Raw genomic sequence first — 27984 nt, forward strand, 5'->3', positions numbered from 1 at the left:
AATGAGAAAAGGAGACAGAATCCCAAGCAGGTTCTGTGCAGTCAGCATGCAGATCCCGAGGAGGGGCTCGAATTCATGAAAATGTGAGATGGTGACCTGATCCACAATCGTGAGTTAGACGCTTAACTGACTGAGCCACCTGGGTGCCCCAAAGGAGTTCATTTTAAAGCAACACTGATAAAATGGTTTGGCCTGTTACATTGGCAAAGGTAAAATCTTTCCCTAGCTTGTCAAGTGTATAAAACAAGTATTCTCATATCCAAAATTGGGTAGGATTATAAATTCATGTTAGATGAATATATGATTAGACCTAGAAATTATGTTTCAAATAGTTTACCCTAAGGAAATAGTACCAGTTTCTTGCAGAGAATTAGTTACAAGAATGTTTATTACAACATTATTTTTTTGTAGTAGAAAATTGGAAATAAATTAGTTCAGCTTTAGGAGACTGTTAATGATTTACCCCAGTGATGAAATACTGTAATATCCATATATTTTATAGTTTTTGATATTTATTATACTAGAAAGATCTCTTTAATATATTAAGTGGGAAGGAGAAACAGAAGAGTGGTAATGGTTCTCTCTGAATAGTGAGATTATTAGTATATGAGATTATTTCATTTTATCTCTCATATTTCCTATTTTATTTCCTCCCATGAACACATACAATTTTTCAAATAAGGAAGGCTATTTAGAAATTTTTTTTTAATTTAGTAATTTTAAAACCCACTAGAAAGTTTCCCATTTTCATTTTGATAAACATGAAGCTTAACTGTCTGAACTGTATACCCATTTTCACATAGTTTTTCCAGAAGCTTAACTGTTCAGGTGGTTGGGTTTAGTTTAGTCTGTCTCCAAGAAAGTACCAAAATAAAAGATTTAAATAATGATATTTATAAAAATATTCCTTTTAATGTTTATTTTTGAGGGAGAGAGAGTGTGAGTGGGGGAGGGACAGAGAGAGAGGGAGACATAGAATCTGAAGTAGGCTCCAGGCTCTGAACTCTCAGCCCAGAATCTGATGCGGGCTCAAACTCATGAATTGTGAGATCATGACCTGAGCCGAAGTTGGACGCTTAACCAACTGAGCCACTCAGATGCCCCTAAATAATGATATTTTGAAGATGCATAATAAATCAAAATAAAAATTCCATTCCTTGTCCTTGTTGGGTTGTCTGTGGACTTGAGTTGATTTACTGATAAACCCATATCTATCTCCTTAAAGACAGAAATTTTGTCTTGCATGTAGCGGTATACTATAATCCAATTCTGACGGTAACCACCCAGGATTGGCATTAGATTCCACTAGTTTAAGGTCATAGTCTCCAAAAAGACTGTCCTTACTTTAGTTGTCAGATGTAAGTTTGAGGGTCCGCAGGTCACCCACACTTCTAACCAACTGGCTACAAATCTAGAGGATTTCCATGACTTTCTACCCCTACAAGACTGCCCTCACTTGAGAGAGCAGTCACAGGTTTGGGGGTCTCCAGGCCACCTATACTTCTCATCAATCTACTACAAATTTGGAGGCTCCCAGGACCTCAAGTTCCCTTGAGGGAACCCTTGAGTTCCCTTAACCCTCAAGAAATGGGGTTAGGGGAAGCCTGAATGCAGAACTTCTCTGCCCTCTCCCAGTGGAATCAAGGCTTGTCGCCCTTCTAGCACTCTGATGGATTCATCAAGCTTCAACTGTCTGGTGTTTTTATTGGGGTTTCGGGGTTTCATTTATTTCATTCATATTTGATTAGGTATGATTTACTGAATCATCGGCCATCTGATTAAGCCTCAATCTTCAGTCCCTTTGGCTTCCTTAGGGCTCTAAGCTCCATCCCTCTGATCACTTGGTTGATCTTTCTGGTGACCAGGACCCTACTGTGAGTCATCTTGTCAGCATAAATTCAGGTGTGATCTAACAGGTTCATGAATAACAAAGATACTCCTGTGACTTAGGAAATCCCAGGAATTTAGTCTCCTCTTAAGAGCCAGAGACAAAGGCCAAATTCTGTGTTATAGACACATCTTTCTATCTTTAACTCTATGGACTTGGTGTCTTGAACACAATTCTGCACTCAGATGTTGATAAAGAGTAATCTTTTTAAATTTTTTTTTTTTAACATTTATTTATCTTTGAGACAGAGACAGAGCATGAACAGGGGAGGGGCAGAGAAAGGGAGACACAGAATCCGAAGCAGGCTCCAGGCTCTGAGCTGTCAGCACAGAGCCCGACGCGGGCCTCGAACTCACGGACCGTGAGATCATGACCTAAGCCGAAGTCAGACGCTTAACCGACCAAGCCACCCAGGTGCTCGCCCGATAAAGAGTAATCTTAAGAAGAAGTTTTAGGTTTTCCTTTTCTTTCAGTCTCCCAAGTAACGTTTACTGAGGAATTTGATGTTTTGTCCCTTACAGGATTTCTATTATTAAAGAAAACATAATGCTGATGCTTATTAAAATGGTGATGAAGACTTTATTCAAGATTATTGCAATAGGAACAAGAGATGGAGTTCATCTCTGAATACAACAGAGGCAGACAGTGTGTGAATATCAGGAGATGGAAAATTACTAAGAGAATACTTCAAGGGTAGTGGGATTCCTGCAAAACTGACCTGACAGGATTCTTGTTCAGGGTATACCAGGAGCTTTTCATGCTATGTTTGAAAGAGGTAATGTGTAAATTTGGTATATTAATGATTATACATCCATTTAACAGAACACTTGAAAATATTTTGATAAATCTTAATTTATATTGGATGTACTTAAAGGTAAGAAAAGTTACATAAATATTGAGTATACACTGCTGATTATGAAAACTGAAGTTCTCTTAGTTTCATAGTAGCCAAACTTACTGAATTTCACTGTTGTTTTCCTAAATGCTATGTCTTTTTAAGGGATTCATTGGAAAAAATATCTTGTCATAAAATCTTAAAAATAGTTTCAGGGATTGTTATGGAATGCCTTTGCTAAAGTTAAGGGATGAAGAACTATTGCTTCACATGCTGGGCACAGCTCTACTAAATTAGTGGACATTATTTTCTAACTTAAATAGGTTGAATGTTATTTCAAGACGAGAAACCTGATTTTTGAGAAGCCCTAAAATCTCTTTCTACTACATGAATTTCATCAATGAATTATATGTGAGAAGAATATTGAAATTAAAATGTTGATTTTGCTTACCATAGAAATTAAGTCGTCTTACCATATAAATTGCTTTCAGAGTTCTATTTCCTCACCACACTTAGATCTCTTTATCACCCCTCACTTTTTCAAGCAGAAAGGACATAAATTTTTATTTAAATGTTTATTTGTTTTTGAGAGAGCTGGACACAGAGCACAAGCTGGGTAGGGTCAGAGAGAGAGGGAGATACAGAATCTGAAGCAGCTCCAGGCTCAGAGCTGTCAGCACAGAACCCGATGGAGGGCTCAAATCCACTAACCATGAAATCATGACCTGAGCCAAAGTTGGACGCTTAAGCGACTGAGCCACCCAGTTCCCCAAAAGGGACATAATTTAATTTGGTGAACACTGAGTTGGCAAAATGGCCAAATACAAATGTATTTTTGATGGATATAATGACATTAGTATGCAGTTATATTAAGATATATAAAAAGGTCAAATTTATCTTTTTTACATTTTTTTATACAGTTTATTTTGAGAGAGCGAGCGAGAGAGTGATTACAAGTGGGGGAAGGGCAGAGAGAGAGGCAGAGAGGGAGAGGGGCAGGAAGAGAAGGAGAGAGAATCCCAAGCAGCGACTGTGCTTTCAGCGCAGAGTCCAACACGGGGCTTGATCTCAAAACTGTGAGGTCGTGACTTGAGCTGTAATTAAGAGACAGATGCTCAACTGACCGAGCCACCCAAGTGCCCCAAATTTATCTTCTTTATGTTAACTCTCAACCTTTTTGTAAAACAGACCATTTTTATTTTGTAAACTTTTCATCTCTGAATGTATGAAAATATTTGCACAGCAATACTTGTATTTTTTTCATTATGGACTAAAGAGTCTGAAGGCAGAGTATGTCAGTATGACTTATTTTGGAAGTATCATCTGACATACTTAAGATAAAAGTGTAAGCATTTGGGGTGCTTGACTGGCTGAGTCAGTGGAGTGTGCACGAGGTGATGAGTTCAAGCTCCATGTGTGGCATGGAGTTTACTTAAAAAAAAATGTAAGCATTTGTGTTAGTATTTCATTAATTTATTTTTTTCTTTCATAAATAGTATTTTGAAAACTATAGATGGGGATGTTATATACTTTTTTTTAGGTTTTAAGAAATTGGTTAAACTTATGACCCTGTGTCTTTGAAAATTTTTTTGTAATTAAAAATAAATTTATACCTTGGATTTGGCAGTGAGTTTTTAGGTAACAATACCAAGAGCATGGTCCTTGAAGTAAATAATGGATAAGTTTGGCTTCATTAAAATTAAAAATTTCTGCTCTGTGTATAGTATAGCAAGACTGAGGGAAAATATTTACAAAACACATATCTGGTGAAGGACTTTATTTGAAATATACAAAGAACTCTTAAAACTCAACAATATGTAAATAAATAGCCCAATCAAAAAGTAGGGAAAAGATCTGAACAGTCACTTCACTGAAGTAGATATTATATAGATGGCAAATAAACATGAAACAATGGCCAGTATCTTAGTTCGTTAGGGAATTGTAATTTAAAACAATGAGATACCACTATACACCTATCAGAATGGTTAAAATTCAAAACACAACAGCAACTGCTGGTGAGGATGTGGAGCAACAGAAGTTCTCAGTCATTGCTGTTGAGATTGTAAAATGCTTTAGCCACTTTGGAAGATAGTTTGTAAATTTCTTGGAAAAGTAACCATAATCTTATCATATGATCTAACAGTTGTGCTTCTAGGTATTTATCCAAATGAATTAAACATTTTATGTCCACAGAAAATCATACAGTATTTACAGCAGGATCTTTATTCATAATTGCCAAAACTTAGAAGCCACTGAGATGTCCTTCAGTAGGTGAATGGATAAACTGTGGTATGTTCATATGATGGAATATATACAATGTTAAAAAGAAATGAGCTATCCAGCCATAAAAAGACATGGAAGAACCTTAAATGCATAATGTGAAATGAAAGAAGCCAATCTGAAAAGACTACATACTATATAATTCCAACTATATGACATGCTGAAAAAACTCTGGAGACAGCAAAATGATCTTTGGTTGAAAGGGGTTTCAGAGGAAGGATGAGGGATTGGTGTACAGAAGGTTTTGGGGACAATGAAACTCTTCTGCATGATGTTTTTGTGGTGGATGCCTGTCATTATGTGTTCATCAAAACGCATAGAATGTACAACAGAAAGAAACCCTAATGTGAACTATAGAGTTTGGTTAATAATAATATATCCATAATATATCCATATTGGTTCATCAGTTAAAGACATTGATAATGGAGGGAAATTAACGGTTGTGGTTGTGGAGAGGGAATGTTCCTGCTCAGTTTTTTTTTTAAATCTAAAATTGCTCTAAAAGATAGAGTGTATTAATTAAAAAAAAACGTTTAAAGAAAAAAATTTGTTCATCAAGTCTAGTGAAATGTCAGTGTTCTTTGGCTAAATATTAGTAATGATTGCTAAAAATGATTATCCTTGTAGTTAATGAATATTTATATATTCATTGCTAGGAGTAGGATTATATGGTAGGAAACTAAAATTTCAGGGCTACGCTTCATCTTATTTATGTTAACTCATAGGAGTATTTTGACTTCAGATTATTGGTTCCCAGGAAAGGAGTGCAAAATTGGTTGACAGTTTAATAAATAAAATAAAATGTTTTACTTTATGACTTAGTCTGGCAAAGACTTAAATTTAGAAAACATGACAGTTACTTACAAATTCAGTGCAAGCTTTCAGTTTTTATAATGAAAAAATAAGGAAACAAGTCTTGTGACACAGTCCGATAATTAAGAGAATACATATGTGGGAGATGTTTAGTACATTTTATGTAAGGGATCATTGCTGTTTCAGGTTTTATTATGTAATAAAACTCAAATAATTTAAAAATTTTTTAGCATCCTGAAAACTAATAGGTTGAATTTAGAAGCTTCTTTTCATAGTGAAGATGTTATCTAAATACAGGTTCACAGTCCATTATCCCAAACTCTTGGAGTCAAAACTTTTTGAATTTTTGAAAGGTTGTGTGATTTGTATATCTTATGTAGTGTTCTCAGCAAGAGTCTAACACAAAATCAAAGACCTTAATATCTGTATAATGAAATATGACTAGTCCCAATTAAGTGAGGTAAATACGGACCAGAGTCATTCCTTCATTTGTTCAGGTTGGATTTGGATACCAAATGTTAGGAAAGAACTAGGATTTTGAGGGCCTGGGATCTTAGAGTAAAGGATCTTTAAGCCCTTTAAAGAAAGCTGACTTAAAATTATTTAATTTCTTGGTCATGTTACGTGGTTACTTTAAACAAATATTTGAAAATCCTAAATTTAGTTTTTGTTGAAAACAGGACTTATGTTTAAAAATGTAAGCTTAAAACTGCTTATGTGAAACTAACTCATTTGTGATGGGAGTGCAGGATTGGTGATGTAAGTCCTAAAAAATAAGTGTATCCAATGCAGTAGAGGGATTTTGAATACTACCTTATTCAGTAATTGTGAAGCATGAGCAAAAATAGTGTCTGTAAAGAAGTCACTCGTGAAACATTTTGGTGTTTCCTGTAGCTATAAATAGTTTATGTCATTGTATCTGGCTTTCTACAAGATCACTTAATATTTTATTGTAGCCAAATTCCTGTGGGCTCCTTCTTTAAATAAGAATTAGAAGAAATTCTCCAACATTTTTATTAATTATTTTTAAGCTTTCATATTTTGAATGAGAATGAGAAAGGGTCTTAAAAATGACAATTTGCTGCTTTTATCATGAACCTGTGTTTCTAACATGACAAGAAATAGAATTCTGTATTACTTGTAGAAACAACACTTGTGTTTTTACTTGTGGTTTTGGCTTGTGAACAGTCAACACCAGTTCAGAGCATTGTGTCCGAACAGCTTCTTTTTGGAAAGCAGGTCCCAGTTGCTGCCTTATCAGTAGCTGCTCACCGCAGTGGGTAGCAGCAGAGAGGAGTCTTTTTAATTAAGCTACTTTCCAATAGCTCTTCCACAGGTGTGGTTGTCTTGGCTTAGAGGGTGGGGGTGGAAATCCAATTTGTGATCTTGTTGTATCTAGAGGGATTATAAGCAGAGGTCACTGGCAGGGCAAGAAAAGTGGGATGCATGGTCTAGTGATTCAGTGATTTTCTCAGTAGAACATGTGGTAGTTTTGAAGCACAGTGTACAAGTTGTGTGTTTAGTTAAATACATATACGTGTTCTATACATTCTTACACTTGAATGTTAATCTTCTGATATACCTAAAAGCATTATTCGAGGAGTTCTCAAAATTTGAGAGAGAGAGAAAAAATATTTCTGTATAATTTTTATATAATTTCTCTGTAACTTGGGGGTGGGGAGTATACCCTTGTTTAATTTTAGCAGATTATCTGTTACCTGTTATCTCCAGCGTGGGGATTATTTCTGTTTCATGTGTCCCAATAAGAAAATCATGGGGCAAGGAGATGAAAAGAGTAACTGACTGGGTGCCTGGGTGGCTCAGTTGGTTAAGGGTCCGACTTCAGATTAAGTGATATCTCACAGTTTGTCAGTTAGAGCCTGGCAGAGGATTCTGTGCTGACAGCTCAGAGCCTAGAGCATGATTCAGATTCTGTGTCTCCTTCTCTCTGCTCCTCCCTCGCTTGTGCGCGCGTGCTCTCTCTCTCTCTGTCTCTCTCTCTCCCTCTCATAAGAAATAAATAAACTTAAAAAAAAAAAAAAGAGTAACTGGAAAGGCATCCATTTTGTTTACTATAGAATTTTGCTTATTCTCTTTGAAATTATTGTAGTTTGGCTGCTCATTGTTTGGCTTAGAATTTTTTCCTATAGGGTAAATGGAAGGCTGTGTTCTTTTGTGGCTTTTGTGTATGAATTATTACAATGTTAGAGATTTTTAAAAATCTCCTCCTAGCAGTTCTCTGAGGCTGGTAGGTGTTTTTCCTTTATAGCTACCAAAGGGTGGAGTTGGGATATTAACCTCAAATCTACCTTACTCTGTAGATCACATTCTTTTTGACAGTACTTCATTGTCTTCAGTGTGGAGTGGGTCTGTTTTGATGAAAGTGGGTAAGCCCAAAAGAGTACAACTCTTTGATTTAGATTTTCTTTTATTAGTTGTGGTTATGAATGTGAATCAAGGTGGTGAAGATTAGATTAGGGAACAGTGGCAGGAAGCTTGGGTTAGTGATAGCCACTAAACCTTGCAGTGAAGCTTGTCTGTCTATGTTGACTTTATCTGCTGGAACAGTTTCTGAATCCTCATCTAAACTCCTTTAAGAGTGAAAATGTGAATCTGATTCTTTGCTCCATTCCTGAAATTCAGTGTGACTTTATGTAAGTCACTTAATCTGTTCATATGTATTTCTCTAACTTGAAAAAGGATGCTTTTGTGTCTATCAGAAAGCCATGAGAAGAGGGCTTGTTTCACTGATGCAAACATCATACTGGTTTCAAAGTCTGACCTTGTTCTTAAGGGTAGGGTTAACTGATTTTGCTCCTAGTATAATAGGTAAACCACTTTGGTGTTGTATTTTGGAGAAAGGTACTCTCAATTATTCACCTTTTAAGTGGAAGCAAAATGCTTTGCATGTATTTTTTTTCCTCAGTCGTTTCCCATTGTCTAACTTTACTTCTTGTTTAGGGCTTTCATAAACTTTACTGTAGACCTTTGAGCAACTCTAGAAGAACATCTGGTGGTTTATTGTACTTGATATAGTTCAGTAGCCTCCTTGAGAATTTTTGAAGAATAAGCTGATCCTCCCCCTCCCCAAATTTGGTAAGAAATTCTCAGTTCCCTTAACTTTTCAACTTCAAAGATCCAGTTCATTGTCTGTTTCAGCCATTTAACTTCTAATTTTTTTTAAATATAATTTATTATCCAATTTGGCTAGCATTACAGTGTGTAAAGTGTGCTCTTGGTTTTTGGGGTAGATTCCCATGGTTCATCACTTACCTACAACACCCAGTGCTCATCCTAACAAGTGCCCTCCTCAATGCTCATCACCCATTTCCCCCTTTCCCCCAACCCCTCACCCACTCTCAGTTTGTTCTCTGTATTTAAGAGTCTCTTATGGTTTGCTTCCCTCCCTCTCTGTTTGTAACAATTTTTTTGCCCTTTCCTTCCCCCATGGTCTTCTGTTAAGTTTCTCAAGATCCACATATAAGTGAAACCATATGATATCTTTCTCTGCCTAACTTACTTCACTTAGCATAATACCTTCCAGTTCCATCCACATTGCTGCACATGGCAGGATTTCATTCTTTCTCATTGCCAAGTAGTATTCCATTGTATATATAAACCACATCTTCTTTATCCATTCATCAGTTGATGGACATTTAGGCTCTTTCCATAATTTGGCTATTGTTGAAAGCACTGCTGTAAACATTGGGGTACATGTGCCCCTATGAATCAGCATCAACCCTTTAACTTCTGTGATCATGTCCTAGTTGATGCCATTTCCGATAACTTAAAACCCTCCACAGTTTGAGTTTTAAGCATTCTGCTCTCTAATCATCACCTTGATGGAAACAGTTCCTGTCAGTCACCAGCAGTTTATAAATTGTTAAGTCTAGTGGTCTTTGTCTTACTTGATCTATTAGCAACATTAAAAAAAAACACTTAAAAATGTTTTATTTTGAAATAATTTTAGACTCTCATACGAGTTACGAAAATAGTTCAGAGTTCCCTCTTCCATTGACTTAACTTCCTCCAATGATAACCTGTTTGATAACTGTGATAAAATTCTGAGTATTATTAACTAATATACACTCCTTAATCAGATTTCACCAGTTTCTACATGCAGTTTTTTGGTGTGTGTGTGTGTGTGTGTGTGTGTGTGTGTGTGTGTAAAATTCTGTGACATCACACGTATAGACTCGTGTAACTGTTCAGAACTGTTGATCACCCCAGAGAAACTCCCTCAGACTGTTTCTTTCTAGTCACACCCTCCCCAGTCCCTAATACTTGACAACCAGTGATTTATTCTGCATCACTATAATTTTGTCAATCATGTTATATAAATGGATTCATGCAGTATATATCCTTTTGAAATTGACCTTTTTTTTTTTTTAATCCCTGGTATGCCCTTAAGATCTGTATAAGTTGTTGAGCGCATTGATAATTGATTTTTTTTACTTTTGAGTAATACATGAATGTATCGCAGTTTATTTTTCTGTTTGTCTGAGGGACATCTTGGTTATTTCCAGTTTTTGACTATTACAAGAAAAGCTCTATGAGGTTCATTTTTTTTGTATCTGTGTATGGATGATCAATTATTTATTCCAACATCATTTGCCATAAAGACTCTCCTTTCTCCATTAAATTGCTTTTGTACCTTTGTAAACAACAACAACAAAATAGTTGGCTATACTTGAATGGGTGAATATAAGTTTTCATTTTTCTAGGGTAGATACCTAGTAGTGGAATTGCTGAGTCTTTTAATAAATGTATGTTTAAATTTCTAAGAAACTGCCAAACTATTTTCTGCATCATTTTACATTCTTAACAGAAATGTATAGTCTACTAGTTCTGCATCTTCCCCAGCACTAATGTTGTATTTTTATTCTAGCCACTTTTTTTTTTCCTTTTTTTAATGTTTGTTTATTTTTGAGAGAGAGAGAGAAAGAGACACTGAGTGGGGAAGGGACAGAGAGAGAGGGAGACATAGAATCTGAAGCAGGCTCCAGGCTTTGAGCAGTCAGCACAGAGCCTGATGCATGGCTCTAACTCAAGAACAGCAAGATCATGACCTGAGCTGAAGATGGACATCCAGCCCACTGAGCTACCCAGGCGCCCCTATTTTAGCTATTCTAATTGGTGTGTAGTGATGTGTCCTTGGGACTTCAGTTTGCTTTTCTCTGATGGCTATTGATGTTGAACGTCTTTTCATGTGGTTGCTGCATACCCATGTATCCTCTTTGGTGAAGTGTATGTTCAGTTTTTTGCTCATTTTCTGTTGAGATTTTTATTTATTATTATTATTATTATTATTAATATTTTTAACTGTGGATCTTCATTTATTCTGGGTGCGTAAAGTCTTTTGTTGAATATGTGATTTGCAAGTATTTTTCCCCAGTCTGTATCTTGTCTTTTCATTCTCTTAAATGTCTTTTGAGAGTAAAAATTTTAAATTTTGGAGTATCAAGTTTATTGGTATTTTTTTCTTTTATAGACTTGCGTTTTTGGTATTATGTCTAAGAATTCTTCACTTAATCCTATTACAGAGACTTTTAAAAATATTTTCTTCTAGGGGTGCCTGAGTGGCTCAGTTGCTTAAGTATCCGACTCTTGATTTCAGCTCAGGTCACGATCTCACAGTTTGTGAGATTGAGCCCCACCTTGGGCTCCACACTGGGCATGGAGCCTGCTTAAGATATTCATTCTCTCTCTCTCTCTCTCTCTCTCTCTCTCTCTCTCTCTCTCTCCCCTTCAGCCCCTCCCCTGCTCACACTCTGTTTCTCTCTCTCAAAAAAATGTTCTCTTCTAAAAGTTTAGAGCTTTCTGTGTTGTTCTGTATATCTCTGTGATCCATTTTGTGTAAAGTTTTATATGAAGTAAGAAGTTAGATTGAGGTTCATTTTTTTTATGTGTGTATGAATAACCGATTGTTTGAATATCATTTGCTGAAAAGACCCTCCTTTGTCCACTGACTGACTTTTGTACCTTTGTAAAAAAAAAAAAAAAAAAAAAAAAAAAAAGTTGGCTATACTTGTGTGGATATATTTCTGGACTTTGTTCTTGCTTTATATATATATAGATATAATATATAGATATAGATATAATATCTATAGGTATAGATATAGATTTCTATATATAGATATCTATATATCTCTCTCTATATATAGATATATATATATCTCTCTCTATATATAGAGATATATATAGAGATCTATATCTATAGATATCTATATCTATATATTATATCTATATCTATCTATCTATCTATATATATATCTTTCCTTCCTCTTATACCACATGTCTTACTGTAGCTTTATTTTGGGTGGTAAAAATATATATTGAGTAGCTAAAAATCAAATGGAGAAAAAAATAGGTACATTTTTCTCAGTAAATTTCAGGAAGTGTGAGTCCTCTAGCTTTGGGTTTTTTTTTTTTTTTAGACTTGTTTTAGCTGTTTCCCTTGTCTTTCCACATAAATTTTAGAATCAGTGTATCTACAAAAAAAATATGGCTGGAATTTTGATAATAATTGCATTAAAGCTGTAGCTCAATTTGGGGAGAATTGACATCTTGAACTTGCTATATCTTCCAATCCATGAAGATGATGTCTTTCTATTTATTTAGGAAAAACAGTCCTTCATCAGTGTTTTGTTGTTTTCAGCATATAGATCCTACATATACTTACTTAGGTTTATAACTTAGTATTTAAGTTTTTTGAACTGTTATTAATGGTATTGTTGGCTTCTAATTGTCCATTGCTACTATATAGATTGTGATTGACCTTGCTACACACACACACTAGTTCTAGGAGTTTTGGGATAGATTCTTTGGGATTTTCTATACTCCCCTACTTTTAATTCAGCCTTACTGGCTGCCTTTTCTCTTTATTCTTTTCAAGTTCCTTCTTCTCCTGACTTTTTAATTTTGGAGTGCTCTGGGTATCAGTTTTTTGGTCTTCTTTTCGATCTGTACCAATTTCTTGGTGATCTCATCCAGTTTCATAGCTCTGAAAACCACCTCTGTGACAAATTTATATCTTCATTTTGGACCTCTCCCTCAGTGGGCTTACTGGCTAACTGTCTACTGGATATGTCTACTAATGAGCACCTCAAACTCAGTACATCCAAGTTTCAACTCTTGGAGCTATCTGTTGCCCGCTCTGATATTCAGTCTCCAATATTCCCTGTCTCAATTAATTTAACTTTATTATTATTATTTTTTAAGAGTTTATTTTATTTTATTTTTTTAAGTAGGCTCCACACCCAGTGTGGGATTCAAGCTCACAATCCCAAGATCAAGAGTCACATGCTCTACTGACAGCCAGCCAGGCACCACCACCCCCCCACCCTTTCCCCAAGTTAATTTAACTTTAAACTTTTGGTCTCTCACATGGTAAACTTCAGCGTCATTCGTGATTCCTCTTTTATCACACTTATATCCAGCCCATCCTTCAGCAAATACTATTGGCTCTACTTTCAAAATGAATCCATGGGTGCCCGGGTGTCTCAGTCAGTTAAGTGTCTGACTTGGGCTCCAGCTCGGAGCCTGCAGCCTGCTTTGGATTCTGTATCCCTCTCTCTCTCTGTCCCCTCCCTGCTTGCTCTCTGTTTTTCTCTCTCTCTGAAAAATAAATAAACATTAAAAAAAAATAAAGGGCACCTGGGTGGCTCAGTCACTTGAGTGTCCAGCTTTGGCTTAGGTCATGATCTCACAGTTCTTGAGTTAGAACCCCTCATCAGGCTCTGTGTGGACAGCTAAGAGCCTGGAGCCTGGTTTAGATTCTGTGTCTCCCTCTGTCTCTCTGCCCCTTTCCTGTTCTGTCTCTCTCTCTCTCAAAAAGAAAAAAAAAAAAATCAACCAAAATGAATCCAGAACTTGACCCTATAAGATCTGTGCTGAATCTTGGTTCCTCCTTGCCTCAAACTAGTACCTGGTACAGAGTAGTAGGAACCCACTTAATTGTTGAATGATTGCTTGTTTATTAAAGAAATGGTACTCAAGGCTTTGAGATTTTACCTTCTCTATTTGAATTATAATATCCCTTAATGTTGACAAAAATAACAGTTATTTTTATATCTTCCTTAAATTTCTTGAATTCATAAGACTTCTGTTACAGACGGAATTCTTTGACATTTTGATTTGTATACAGAATTGTGTTCAAATGTAGTTAATACTAAGCTTTTCAGAGTTCTTTCTTTAAGATTTAGTGGTAGTTTTAAAATAGGAAAATGTTCTAGTTTCGGTTAATTTAAGTTCTAATTTATTGTGTTGGTTAAATTATTTTTAATTTTTAAAAAAACCATCTCTTCAGTAAAGATTAATATTATTGAAATATACTCATATCAGTGCTCTGTTAACATGAGGGTATGTTATATATAAGGTGACTGTTCTGAATTGTTTACAGCAAAAGAAAGATTCAGTGCTTTAAAAAAACTGATCTTCATTTCCTTTTCTTGACTCTTGTTTTTTGGTGTAGTTCAGTAATTGTTTTTGTTTCTAGTTCATTCCCTCTCTTTCCCAAACTTTATTTTATCACGTACTCCCATGTACCCAAGTACACTTTATTATGTGTGAATGGGGCAGAGTGCCTTCACAGGTTCTCTTGAATAGTCACCACGGTTTCGTTCTCGTTAAATTTTTTTTTTTTAATGTTTACTTATTTTTGGGAGAGAGAGATGCACACACAACACAAGCAGGGGAGGGGCAGAGAGAAGGAGACCCAGAATCTGAAGCAGACTCCAGGGTCTTAGCTGTCAGCAGAGAGCCTGATGTAGGGCTCTAACCCACGAATCGTGAGATCATGACTTGAGCCGAAGTCAGAAGCTTAACCAACTTAGCCATCCAGGCGACCCTCATTCTCTTTAAATATATGCAGAAGGAAAAGAAATTAAGCATTGACATATTCTTTTTATTATCTTTTTAAGTACGATTATATTTTAGGTCCTCACTAGCATCTTTGGCAACTGGTATTTTCAAAATTGACTCTTTCCTATTTGGAATTTTCCCCATTGGTAAGTAAACAAAGGTATATTTTCAAATGACTTAATAAAGAAGGTAGACTAAATGAACACACACCTCCAGGGGCACCTGGGTGGCTCAGTTGGTTAAGTGTCTGACTCAGGTCATGATCTACCAGTCTGTGGGTTCGAGCCCTGCATCAGGCTCAGTGCTGACAGCTCAGAGCCTGGAGCCTCCTTCAGATTCTGTGTCTCCCTCTCTCTCTGCTCCTCTCCCACTAATGCTTTGTTTCTCTCTGTCTCTGTCTCAAAAATAAATAAACATAAAAAAATTTTAAAAAACAGTGTGAGGTATCAAAAATAATAATAGACCCATTATCCTGCAGTTTAGTCTATACCTTTTGGTTCTTTACATTTCCTGTCTCCATCTCCATCCCCATCCTTCCCTTCTTGTTCAGGAATTAGGAGAAGAATATGATCATTGAGGTATTTCACAAAAGGACATCATTCTCTCTCTGTTTGGTGGTATCTTATATCTCCCAGTGGGGTCTGTTCATGTTCCAGGCTGTTGAGGTATGGTGCCTGACATCTTTGTGTCAGGATTTTTCAGACTGATGCCTAATGCTCTTAGCCTTGGGGCAGTGTACCCCTTAATGATTTGCTGCTGTGGACTCAGGAGTTGCATGCCACTCTTTCCTGAGCATCAGATAGTTTTATATCCCTGTAATGTAGTACCATTCTGTAGTAAAAAGGAACAGGATCTCAGTCTACGCTACACCATGGATGAACCTTAAAACATTATTTTATGGAGGCATTTGTGTAGTTTTCACTATTAGAAGAGCTCCCTTTATAGTAAAAAAGTTCTTTTTTTTTAAACTTGTTTTATTTTTTATTTTTTAAAATTTACATCCAAATTAGTTAGCATGTAGTGCAACAATGATTTCAGGAACAGATTCCTTAGTGCCCCTTACCCATTTATCCCATTCCCCTCTCACAACCCCTCCAGCAACCCTCTGTTTGTTCTCCATATTTAAGAGTCTCTTATGTTTTGTCCCCCTCCCTGTTTTTATATTATTTTTGTTTCCCTTCCCTTATGTTCATCTGTTTTGTCTCTTAAAGTCCTCATATGAGTGAAGTCATATGATATTTGTCTTTCTCTGACTAATTTCACTTAGCATTATACCCTCCAGTTCCATCCACGTAGTTGCAATTGGCAAGATTTCATTCTTTTTGATTGCTGAGTAATACTCTATTGTATATACTCACCACATCTTCTTTAACGATTCATCCATCAATGGACATTTGGGCTCTTTCCATACTTTGGCTATTGTTGATAATGCTGCTGTAAACATGGGGGTGCATGTGTCCCTTTGAAACAGCACACCTGTATCCTGTGGATAAATGCCTAGTAGTACAATTGCTGGGTCGTAGGGTAGTTCTGTTTTTAGTTTTTTGAGGAACCTCCATACTGTTTTCCAGAGTGGCTGCCCCAGTTTGCATTCCCACCAACAATGCAAAAAAGATCCTCTTTCTGCATCCTCGCCAACATCTGTTGTTGCCTGAGTTGTTCATGTTAGCCATTCTGACAGGTGTAAGGTGGTATCCCATTGTGGTTTTGATTTGTATTTCCCTGATGATGAGTGATGTTGAGCATCTTTTCATGTGTTGGTTGGTCATCTGGATGTCTTCTTTGGAAAAGTGTCTATTATGTCTTTTGCCCATTTTTTCACTGGATTATTTGTTTTTTTGGGTGTTGAGTTTGATAAGTTCTTGATAGATTTTGGATACTAACCCTTTATCTGACATGTCGTTTGCAAATATCTTCTCCCATTCTGACATTTGCCGTTTAGTTTTGCTGATTGTTTTGTTTGCTTACAGTAAAAAAGTTCTTAACTACAGTTTCTCAGTTTTGCTGGACACCCCACCACCAATCTTTCTAACTAACACTGTTGTTTATATCATGGTTTTGAGATTCTGAGTACTTGTGCAGAGGAAGTTAAAGATGGTGTGTGACCATGTTCTTATATTGTCTTTTCCTATCTCTGATAAGGGATGGAGAAGTGGTCTTGTGGTATTTAGTTGTTGGAAGTGGTGAGCTACCATATCACATACCTCTTTTGAACTATGATAAGTATTCACTTGTAGAATGCTGTACTTACCTGTGGGTAAGTATGAGTTTACCATGCAGAAAATCTGACTCTCACATGGGCTAATATGACTAGCCACATGGGCATATTAAAAAGCAGAGTGTAGGAATGTAAAGGGGTAGAGCCATTTGGGAAAATAGTTTGGCAGTTTCTTAATAAGTTAAACATGAACCTAAAACAGAAATATATGCTATATGACTGAGCCATTCCATACTTAGGTGTCTACTCATTAGAAAGGAAAATGTATGTTCACACAAAAACATACACATAAATGTTTATAGTGGTATTAGTCATACTAGACAAAAACTGAAACAACTGAAATATCCATTAACTGGTGAATGGATAAACCAAATGTTGTGTATACATATAGTATGATACTATTTAGCAATAAAAAAGGAACAAAGTACATGCTACAATGTGGATGAACCTCAAAAAATTATGCTGAGTGATGTGAGGACTTAGAAAATACTACATATAATATGATTCCATTCATTGGAAATGCTCAGAAAAGGCAAATCTATGTAAACACAGAAAACAGATGAGTGGTTGCCTGGGGTTGGTAGTGGGAGCAAGGATTGAATGCAAATGAGCTCATGAGAATTTTTAGGGTAATGAAAAAGTTCTAAACCTGGATTGTGGTGATGGTTGTGCAACTTTGTAAGTCTACCCAAATCACTGAATTATGTATTTAGAGAGGATGAATCTTATGGTATGTAAGCTATACCTCAGTAAAGTTTGTTTTTTTTTTTTTTTTTTTTTTTCCAAAAGGAAATGAGAGTGAATTTTGCAAACTTAAGTATTAGGAGAAACATGGTTTGACGAATGTAGTCATCTGACTAATGATGAAAAGGGATTGTTTTGGAGATGTAATCTTTGAGGTAAAAGGAAAAGGGTGTTTGATTTACATTGACAAAAGGGTAAGTGGAACCCTTTTGCCTAGAAATGTACGGTTAATACTGAAGATAGCATCATAAGTCTTAAAATTTTGCACTTCTCCATATTTATGTACCCTGTGGCTGTTGGAGTAAATTGCTATTATGTAGAATAACCTTTTCGGAGCAGTTTGTCAAGGACCTTAACATTTATATCTGTTCGCCTACAATTCCACATAAAAAATATATTCTCAGGAAATAATTAGAACTGAAAATAAGAATTAGTATTTGGAAATGTTCACTGTAGCATTATGTAGCATAATCAAAAAATTAGTAATCTATATGCTGTCAGAGTAGGAAGAATGTTTATAATTATTTTAGTTATGGCTCTGTTGTTTGCAAGGAGATTTCCTTTCTAACTAGCTTTTGTTGAAAGGATACAAGACACTCAAAGGTTCAAAACAGCAAGATGGGTGGGACCCTTTGACAATGCTGAGCCAAGACTGCTTTCCCCATTTCTCGCTCTTAGGGGCCAGGCTGGTCATTCTGTCTTCCTTGCAGTTCTGCTTTGTCCTCAGCATTTTCTTTTGCCAGTCTTTCTTGTGCATGGTTCAGTGCTGCTTGCCAGCTCTGACTGAGTCAGTCTTTGTTCCAATGCCAAAATTTCCAGAGGACAAATCTGGACGTGATCACTGACCCTGAGTGGGTCAGTGAACAACTGGTTATTTGGTCTTCTCCATTCCCTTTTTGGGCTCTACATTCAGTTTTAGTGAAAATGAAATGGTGTTGGATAATGGCAGTGATGTAATAGATCTCATGGACTTATATGAGGGATTGCAAATATTAATTTGGAAATATTTCTAAGGCCTTCTGTGATACAATTGCTTTTCTTTACTCACACTCTCAAAAGAATAGTGTACATTTGTGGTATATTCCTGCTTAATGTGTGTGTGTGTGTTTTAATCATTCCTTACTAAAATCTCTGTGGTTTGGTTACCACCCTTTTTTCCTTATTAAAACCACTTCTACTAAGTCTGGTTGTTAAAAATGTGTTGGATGCTGTGGACCAGTTCACCACCTCCTGAGATGCTCTCTCTGGACTTGGCCTCAGTGATGTTATTCTCTCTTGACCTTTTTTCCGCCCTCCAGGTTTGCCTCAGTGGATCTTCCTCCTGTGCTCATTCCTTTAATATTGCCATTGCCAGGTGCCTCACCCTCCACTTCTTTTCACTTCCTGTCTGTCCTGCAGAGTTTCTCTTACCCTGTGGCTTCAGAAATCCTTTATATCCCCAAATCTATCTTTACCAGACAATTTCTACTGAGATTCTGATTGTGGTTACCACCATTTTTTTGAATATTATCAAAGCTTCTCTTTTGAAGCTTCATAGCTTTTTGTACCTCTTTTTATTCTCTGTGACAGTTATGTATGTATTGTGCCTTACTCAGTTTTGTATTCCTGGTAGCACCTACCAGAATTCTTTGAGAATGGATTCACTCAATATTTTTCCCTTTGTGTATTCCTGTTTTTAAAAATGGACTAGTTATACTTGTATGTGATTTTGTTTCCTTCTATACTAAAAAAAAAAAAAATACCACAAACCTTTTTTCTAAATCTAAAAATAATTTTCAACATAATCTTTGTGGTCAGAGGGAAAAAAATCAACTTGGTGGATATGCTTGCTAAGAACATTTTTCAATATATTTGGGTTTATTAAGAGGAATTTTTCCTGAGAATAAGGACATAAAGTCTACTGCACTTTGGACACTAATTATATGTAGATTTAATTTCCATACTAGATATCTTGTCTTACCACAAAAAAAGAAATCATTGAAAAATTCAACTAATTCAGAAATATGCAATGTAGAGAGTGAAAATTTCCATTATTATGTGTAGATTTGAATTGTGGACATGGTGATTCTTTGTGAATACAAAATAAATTTGCTCATTGGGTAAGAGTATGGCTATTGAAGGATGAATGTTTTGTTACTATATGGGGCAGGCAATAACTGAAATCATCGATCTGCTTATTAACCTCCACAGTGTGTGCTAAGTATAAAATGTTTGTGCTCACCTGTGGTATCTGTATTAAAGTCTTGGGCATTTTGTCCCATTCCTCTGAATGCAGACAGGTTGGTGAATCAGAGGATAGTCTGAAATCAGATATGAGAGGTGGTATAAGGGTCTGTTAGCAAAGTCAGTTGTAGTTTAATTTTCTTTCTTTCTTTTTCTTTTCTTTTTTCTTTTTTCGGTAATTGTAGCATTTACTATAAGTATGCCTTTGGGAACCTTGTGAATGTCTTAAAGACTTCTAATGGGTGGCCACTCTTGGCAAATAGCTTAATACAGAGATATAAACTTTGGTTTATGTATTCAGGGTATAAATGAAAAGCAGGAAGATAAATAACTCCGAATGTGCTTTTTTTTGTTAATTTTTTTAAGTGTTTGTTTACTTTTGAGAGAGAGACAGAATGTGAGCAGGGGAGGGGCAGAGAGAGAGAGAGACAGACAGAATCAGAAGCAGGCTCCAGGCTCTGAGCTGTCAGCCCAGAGCCCAACATGGGGCTTGAACCCACAAGCCAGGAGATCGTGACCTGAGCTGAAGTTGGACGCTTAACTGAATGAGCCACCCAGAGGCCCTCCTCCCCGCCTTTTTTAACGTTTATTTATTTATTTTGCAAGAGAGAGAGCACAAGTCAGGGAGTGGCAGAGTGAGAGGAGGGAGAACCCAAGCAGGTTCTGTACATAGTGCAGAGCCTGACACAGGGCTCAAACTCATGAAACCCTGAGATCATGACCTGAACTGAAATCAAGAGTTGGATGCTTAACCAACTGAGCCACCCAGGCGCCGTAGAAAGTGGCTTCTTTTCATTTGGCCCTTTTAGATAGAACATACTTGATATTTGTAGTAATGATACTCAGGCAGGGGGGCAGAGTTATAGTTGTCATTCAGCCTTTGGGGCGTTAGTGGAGTTAATGAGAACTGTAAATGGTTGTCAAGACTTGTAGTTTCATGGAAAGAACATTTGAATATATAGTGAGTGTGATAGCTTGATGGTGATGGCATTACTGCTGGGAGAATGGGTCTCTGAGGGAGAGAATCTTCCGCTCTTGGATAAATCTTGACACAGACCTCATGTAGACGGTTTTTGCTAATTTAACACTCTTACAGGGCGTTCCTAATCAGTATGCTTCATGTTAATCAGTATGTGTGCTTCAGTGAAGTAAAGGAGAAATGAATTCTTAAAGTTGACTTTTAGGGAAGAGACATTTTAATTTTAGGAGGTGTGAGACATGATCTTCAGGGAAAACAGTGATGAAACCAGAGAGAACAGTCTTGTGGAGTTTTTGTACTTGACTCCATTGTCTGTTATTTCTTAAACTTGGTTTAAGTTCAGGTCCTTTTCATAGCAGCTCTAAACTTGCTGTAGACGGTATAGAAAAGAGTGGATAACACATTTTTTAGATACTCTATAGCTTAGCCATGACCATGTCCTGTCTAAATGTGGTAGTAATGTAGAGACAAAAAGGGGAATATCAAAATGCTGTTTTCCTTTTGGAAGCAAAGTGTGTGACAAATTGGTTTGGGAATAGTGTTGAAAGTCCTGTGATTAAACAGCAAACAAGAGCATGAGAAGGGAATTGTTTTGTTTTGTTTTTTTTGTCTTCCCTAAAATCAGCTTAGTTTATTTGGGTAAGAAGAAAGGGAAGAAGATACTCTTCGTTAAATTGGTTAAGCATTGTTCTTTCTACCTTCTTAATCTAAACTGTAATCTTTTTAACTTCTATTGCATGCATTGCTGCATTTCCTTTTTACGTGTGCTCTTATTTATTTTCATGGCAAATGCATTTTTAAACAGTCTCTGGGATAATTATTGCCATTAATTTTCATATTTCAATTTTAATGATATTTTCATTTATTCCTTTTGCTAGCTGGATTGCCTTTTGCAATTCTTACTTCAAGGCATACCCCCTTCCAGCGAGGAATATTCTGTACTGATGAGTCCATCAAGTACCCTTACAAAGAAGACACCATACCTTATGCGTTATTAGGTGGAATAATCATTCCATTCAGTATTATTGTTGTAAGTCAAATCCACTTTTCCAAGTTTATCACTTTTGGGCAATTGGCTTAATTTTGTGTTAATCTGTTAATTATTGAATGCATAAATGTCCAAAACAATGTGTGTTTTTTCGAACCTTTAATTGAAGGTGTTACTTGATCAAGAAAATCTCAGCTGTTGTAAGTGGGACCAAAGGAATAACAATGTATAATTAGAAGAACCTCACTGAAAGTGTGTAGCTTTTATGCTAATCTTTTTCGGAGTCCCTGTGATGTGTAGAGCTCTCATTTGCTATTGGTGCAGTAGTCACGAAATAGATGAATGTTATAGCAGTGTGTTTTTAGCATACTTTATACCCTAGGGTATTTTATAATTTGCGGAATCAATGTATATATACCTACTTTCTAGTTACTGAGTTCTAAAAAATCACAAGTAACTAATCTTAAGACTTCATTCTAACCCATGTTACTTTAAAGAATTTTTATTTTTTAGAAAACTTTTTTTTAACATTTATTTATTTTTGAGGCAGAGAGAGACAGAGCGTGAGCAGGGAAAGGGCAGAGAGAGAGGGAGACAAAGAATCCGAAGCAGATTCCAGGCTCTGAGCTGTCAGCATAGAGCCTGACGTGTCGCTCAAACTCACAAACCATGAGATCATGACCTGAGCAGAAGTTGAATGCCCAACCGACTGAGCTACCCAGGTGCCCCTAAAGAATATTTAATTTTTTTTTTTTAACGTTTATTTTTGAGACAGAGACAGAGCATGAACGGGGGAGGGGCAGAGAGAGAGGGAGACACAGAATCGGAAGCAGGCTCCAGGCTCTGAGCCATCAGCCCAGAGCCTGATGCGGGGCTCAAACTCACAGACTGTGAGATCGTGACCTGAGCCGAAGTCGGACGCCTAACTGACCGAGCCACCCAGGTGCCCCCCTAAAGAATTTTTAGATAATGGCACAAACTAGAGAGAAAAGCCAAAGTTCTATATATGATTAGCAGTGAACACAAGAAGTTTTATTGGTACTAAAACATAATAGCAACTATTGTTTTTAGAATTTCAGGTGGGAATGTTTAGAGAATGTGCTCCAGGGAGTAGACTTCAAGTGATTGGACTAGATTATTTTATAATGTCTTGACCTAGAGAGTCTGTGACTTAGATTAAATAGTTTTATGCTCCATAACTTATAACTTTAGAAAGAAGATTTATATGGTTTAAAGGAAAAAATATGGTCCCATTCAGGAGATAGGCTAACAAGATAACATATATGTCTTGTCTGTTTTGGAGTTTATTGAAAAAAAAACCCTTAATTTAGAAATGTAATGTGTGTTTTTTTTTTAACTTTATTTTGAGAGAGACAGAGGGAGTATGAGCAGTGGAGGGGCAGAGAGAAGGAGAGAGAGAATCTCAAACAGGCTCCATGCTGTCAATGCAGAGCCTGACATAGGATTCAATCTCACGAACCCCATGAGATCATGACCTGAGCTGAAATCAAGAGTCAGATGCTTAACTAACTGAGCCACCCAGGTGCCCCTAGAAATTTAATGTTTTATTCAAGAATAATCACAGTTCCTTATTAGCCTTGAGAATTAATCAACTCATAATTTGTGGTACATAATTAATAAAAGAACACCTTCATTATAAACAAGTTTGTTTCATGAGACTGTGAGTTCCTGTTCTTCTGGGTACCGTTGCTGCCTGCCATGGACCTGGGCATGGTGGAATCTGGCATGTCCCAGGTGCTCAGATAAAATAAGAGTAATTGCACAGTAATACTGGTTGGCTCTCCTGCAGTATGCTGAAGTTCTAAGAAATCATATCCCTTTGATCTAGATACATCTTAAACTGAATTCTTACTACTAAAAGAAAGAAACTCAGGCCTATATGATTGTTCCTTTAAAGAGGCAGTAAGAGTAGTTTTTTATTTTTAAGTATATATGTTTCTGAGATACTATTTGAATATAAAATTTTTAGTAGGACACTTAGTTGCAAATATAGTTGACTCTTTAACAAGGTGGGGATTAGGAGCACTGACCCCCAGTGCAGTCATAAATCCATGTTATAGCTTTTGATGCCCCCCCAAACTTAACTAATAATAGCCTACTGTTACCTGGAAGCCCTACTGATAACCTAGTCAGTTAACACACATTTTGTATGTTACATGTGTTACATACCATATTCTTACAATAAAGTATGTTAGAAAAAAAAAGTAAGAAAGGGGCGCCTGGGTGGCGCAGTCGGTTAAGCGTCCGACTTCAGCCAGGTCACGATCTCACGGTCCGTGAGTTCGAGCCCCGCGTCAGGCTCTGGGCCGATGGCTCGGAGCCTGGAGCCTGTTTCCGATTCTGTGTCTCCCTCTCTCTCTGCCCCTCCCCCGTTCATGCTCTGTCTCTCTCTGTCCCAAAAATAAATAAAAAACGTTGAAAAAAAAATTAAAAAAAAAAAAAAAAAAAGTAAGAAGATCCTAAAGAAGGGAGAATACATTAACAGTACTGTATTGTATTTATCAAAAATATCCATGTGTAAGTGGACCTGCTCAGTTCAAACCTGTGCCGTTTGAAGGGTCAACTTAGTAGCCAAGTTCATGCAGGATTGTCCCTTGGAGTACTCTAATGCTGCTGCAGAAGTATTTGTCTTTCATTTCTACTTGACTTCGCGTCTCGCTAAAAGGGATGCTGCACCAACAGAACTACAGAAAATCCATTATAGACCAAAGGCCTGCAGCAGGAAAGGTTGCTGACTGCGGGCAGCAAGTGTGGGGGTATGGTCTGCCCATCGAGGGCAGTGCCTGACACAACACTTAGTAAGGACTTGTTACTTACCTTTCATTAATTTGGAAGTTTTGACTCTTTCATCATGAGCTGTGAGAAAGTTATCTTTATGTTTAATAAAACAAATAAATTGAATATAGGTTTCTTAAAAAAAAAAAAAAGAACATACTGTTTAAAGGTGCTATCAAAGTCCTGTTTTCATGTCAACCATATCAACAAACACTGCACAGAACAGTGTTTTATGTAGTAATTAAACAAAAAATTAACTTTGTTCATTAACTCCACTTCCTTCAGGCAGCACTTGGTTAAACGTGTAAACATTTAATTTTATTTACTAGAAAATCTATCAGTTCTTTAAAAAAAATCAGGACTGTGATTCAGACTTCATACCTGTTCAATCTGATGAGACCATTTTGACTTTTCATACCCGTTCAATCCAATGAGACCATTTTGACTTTGGAAAAATATTCAGTAGAATAACGGGAACGAAGGTAGTTAGAGATATTTAGGAAGGAGTAGAAGTACACCAGTGATTTTAGACTACACCTTTGGGAAGGTGGACCCTGAGTGGAAGACACATAATACAGGGACACTGTAAAGATGTATAAATCCTTTTGGTTGATGGATTTTTAAAGGCGATGGTGAGAAAATAGTGTGGGGCATAGGTTATTTTGAAATGACTGAATTACATGTATTTAGGTAATTATTAGCTTTGATCTTTCAGAGTATTTGGTTTTAGTCCCCCAAACTTATCTTTATTTCTTTAATAATTTATCATATCTTTGGAGTATAAATAATGTGTAACAAGTGGTCCCAGCTCTAAAGTAAGACTACAGTTAGCTTAGGTGTGGACTTCAAAAGGCTAAGCATTGGCATAAATGGTTCAAAGGGCAGAATAACATATTAAAATGAAACAAACATGGCTGTCATGTGTAGTGAAATGCACAGACACATCCCAACATTTAATTTGGAAAATCAGTTTAGAACTCGTCTATTTCCCTCAGTTAAGATAGAGGGCATAATAAAAAATGATGTACACTAGGCTAGTGTTTGTCAGCTTTAGCGCCCCTCTGCCCTTCCCCACCATTTAGGGTTAAGTTTCAGCTTACACTACTTCTGTGAATCAGTTTGTCATCTGTGCCCAGTACTCTGAATTCTCCTAGTGAGCTGACTTGCTGTCATCAGTGTCAAGACCAGGGTTTGGGTGGTCCTAAAAAATGATCATCATGCCTAGGAAGACTCCCAAAGATCAAGAGTTGGAAAACAGTTGAGTGCTTATGCAGGATGAACAGCAGACAGCTGAGGTGGGGATATTTCAGCTGCTCAGATTGTGGTTGATTAATAAACTTGGTTTATATTTTAAATGATCAAAGAACAATTCCATAATGAAACATGAGAGAAGTATTTTCTTGCTGTTGATCTATCAAGGCAGTTGCTGGAATATCTTAACAGTCAGAGGAGACAGTGTATACTTTAATACGGGGCTACTGGAGGCACTTGGGGAGAACCCTAAGCAAAATTGCAGAGGTGTGGTATCCCTAGAAGTGCATATGGTTTTTCTCTCCTGAGAAAAGGATCTGATTAAGTCATTCACATTAAGCACTATAATGAGGAATGTATTTCTGTGGGGCTTAATGTTGAAACTAAGGATGTTTACCTTTTACCCAAGAGGCAACACTTTTAATTAAAATTTATTAACCATCTGCTCTGTTTTAGGCCACCGTGGTGGTACTGGCTTTCTATTCAATGACTAAAACTTCGTTCTTGCTTTTATACAATTCATAGTCTACAATTCACAGTTGTTAGAGTTCTAACTTTCTAATTATGGAATCCTAGGAGCCATGGAGACAGATGAAGAAATCTCTTTCAGAAGACAACCATTTATTTTACCTATGATAAGGCTGACCCTGAAGATAATTGGAAATGATATCCACTACATGGAAATGTTTGAATTTTCTGTAAAATTGTTAATGAAAATTTAAGACAAAGCCATGAAACTAGTTTGTATCTTTTTTTTTTTTTTTTTTTTTTTTGAAACTAGTTTGTATCTTAAGCACAACTTTGTGACTTGTGTCTCCCCACTTCCACCAATATCAGCAAGCTGACTCTTGTCATTTAACTATTTATTTTGGTCTCAAGTGGCTAGAACGTGGATTATTTTATCAGAAAGTATGAATTTTTTTATAATTTTGCCTTTCAGTATTTTTTGGATTTCTTAGGGTTTTGGTCTACGAGCTTGTCAAGTATTTGGAAGCCTTTTTATGCCTTTAAACTCACTACCAATGGCCTATGCTGACACATGCTCTACTGGAAGCGGTGGGGGCGGGGGGGGGGCTTTGTTGTCTCCACTTTTAGTGCAAAACAAAGTCAGTGAAAAATAAAGAGGAAAGAGTCACTTGAAATATTTTCTTGGAGAAGGAGACCATCAAATGTATGTTTGATCAGTTAATGAGACTTGCTAAGAAAGCCAGGCCTACAAGTCTGTAGAGGCAGGACTGGGAGGCTATGTGTCAGCTGATCTCTGCCCTCTGTACCCATTGGCCTCCATGTTAGATCTCTGCTTTTATATTAGTTTACTCCCTGAAAGTATTTTACTTTTTAAAATATGATGGATGTGTTTGATTCAGAGGAATGTTTGATAAAAATGAAGACTGCCAGAAAAAGTACTATATAAGGGATATTCTAATTGGGGAAGTTTGTCTTCTTTTAACAAACCATGGTTTTTGTTCTCTGTGATACATCATTGCATATTAAAACTCACTGTATTTGAGTACAAGAAAAAAAGTAAGATCGTATTGTTTCAGGTGGAGTTTGAAATTGTTTTGGCCATTGCTTTTTAAGCAGTATCCACAATTGATCTAGCACCTTTTTTCATGGTTTAGATTTAGCTATCCTAACGGACTCTCCATTTGCAAATGGAAAAAAAAAAAGGTGGTGTTTTTAAAATAAAGATTTTATTGTGATTTATCATTTTATTTTCTATTTTTTATTTTGCTTAAGTGCCTGGTTCCTGCTTTAACATACTATTTTTCTGTTTGTTTTTCAGATGATTGTTGGAGAAGCCCTGTCTGTTTATTATAACCTCTTGCACTCGAATTCCTTTATCAGGAATAACTACATAGCCACTATTTACAAAGCCATTGGAACATTTTTATTTGGTGCAGCTGCTAGTCAGTCCCTGACTGACATTGCCAAGTATTCAATAGGCAGACTGCGGCCTCACTTCTTGGATGTTTGTGACCCAGATTGGTCAAAAATCAACTGCAGTGCTGGTTATATTGAAAACTACATATGTCGAGGGAATGCACAAAAAGTGAAGGAGGGCAGGTGCGTGTTAAATCCTTAATGTTTGTTTTATCTTGTGTAT

General features: G+C 36.6%; 1 protein-coding gene across 3 annotated transcripts in view; it reads left to right on the plus strand.

The window, feature by feature from the left end:
- Window positions 1-27984, plus strand: part of PLPP1 (phospholipid phosphatase 1) — a 90082-nt gene that overhangs the window by 32651 nt on the left and 29447 nt on the right. For 2 of the 3 annotated variants that reach the window (XM_058732496.1, XM_058732507.1), the window contains exon 3: window positions 27664-27944. In XM_058732496.1, the coding sequence (XP_058588479.1) occupies window positions 27664-27944 (281 nt within the window). Of the gene's footprint in view, window positions 1-21720; window positions 21873-27663; window positions 27945-27984 lie in introns of all 3 variants that reach the window. The other variant, XM_058732504.1, reaches the window with a different exon arrangement.

The sequence above is a fragment of the Neofelis nebulosa genome, chromosome 1 (assembly GCF_028018385.1).
Source record: "Neofelis nebulosa isolate mNeoNeb1 chromosome 1, mNeoNeb1.pri, whole genome shotgun sequence".
In the NCBI taxonomy this organism is placed as follows: Eukaryota; Metazoa; Chordata; class Mammalia; order Carnivora; family Felidae; genus Neofelis; species Neofelis nebulosa.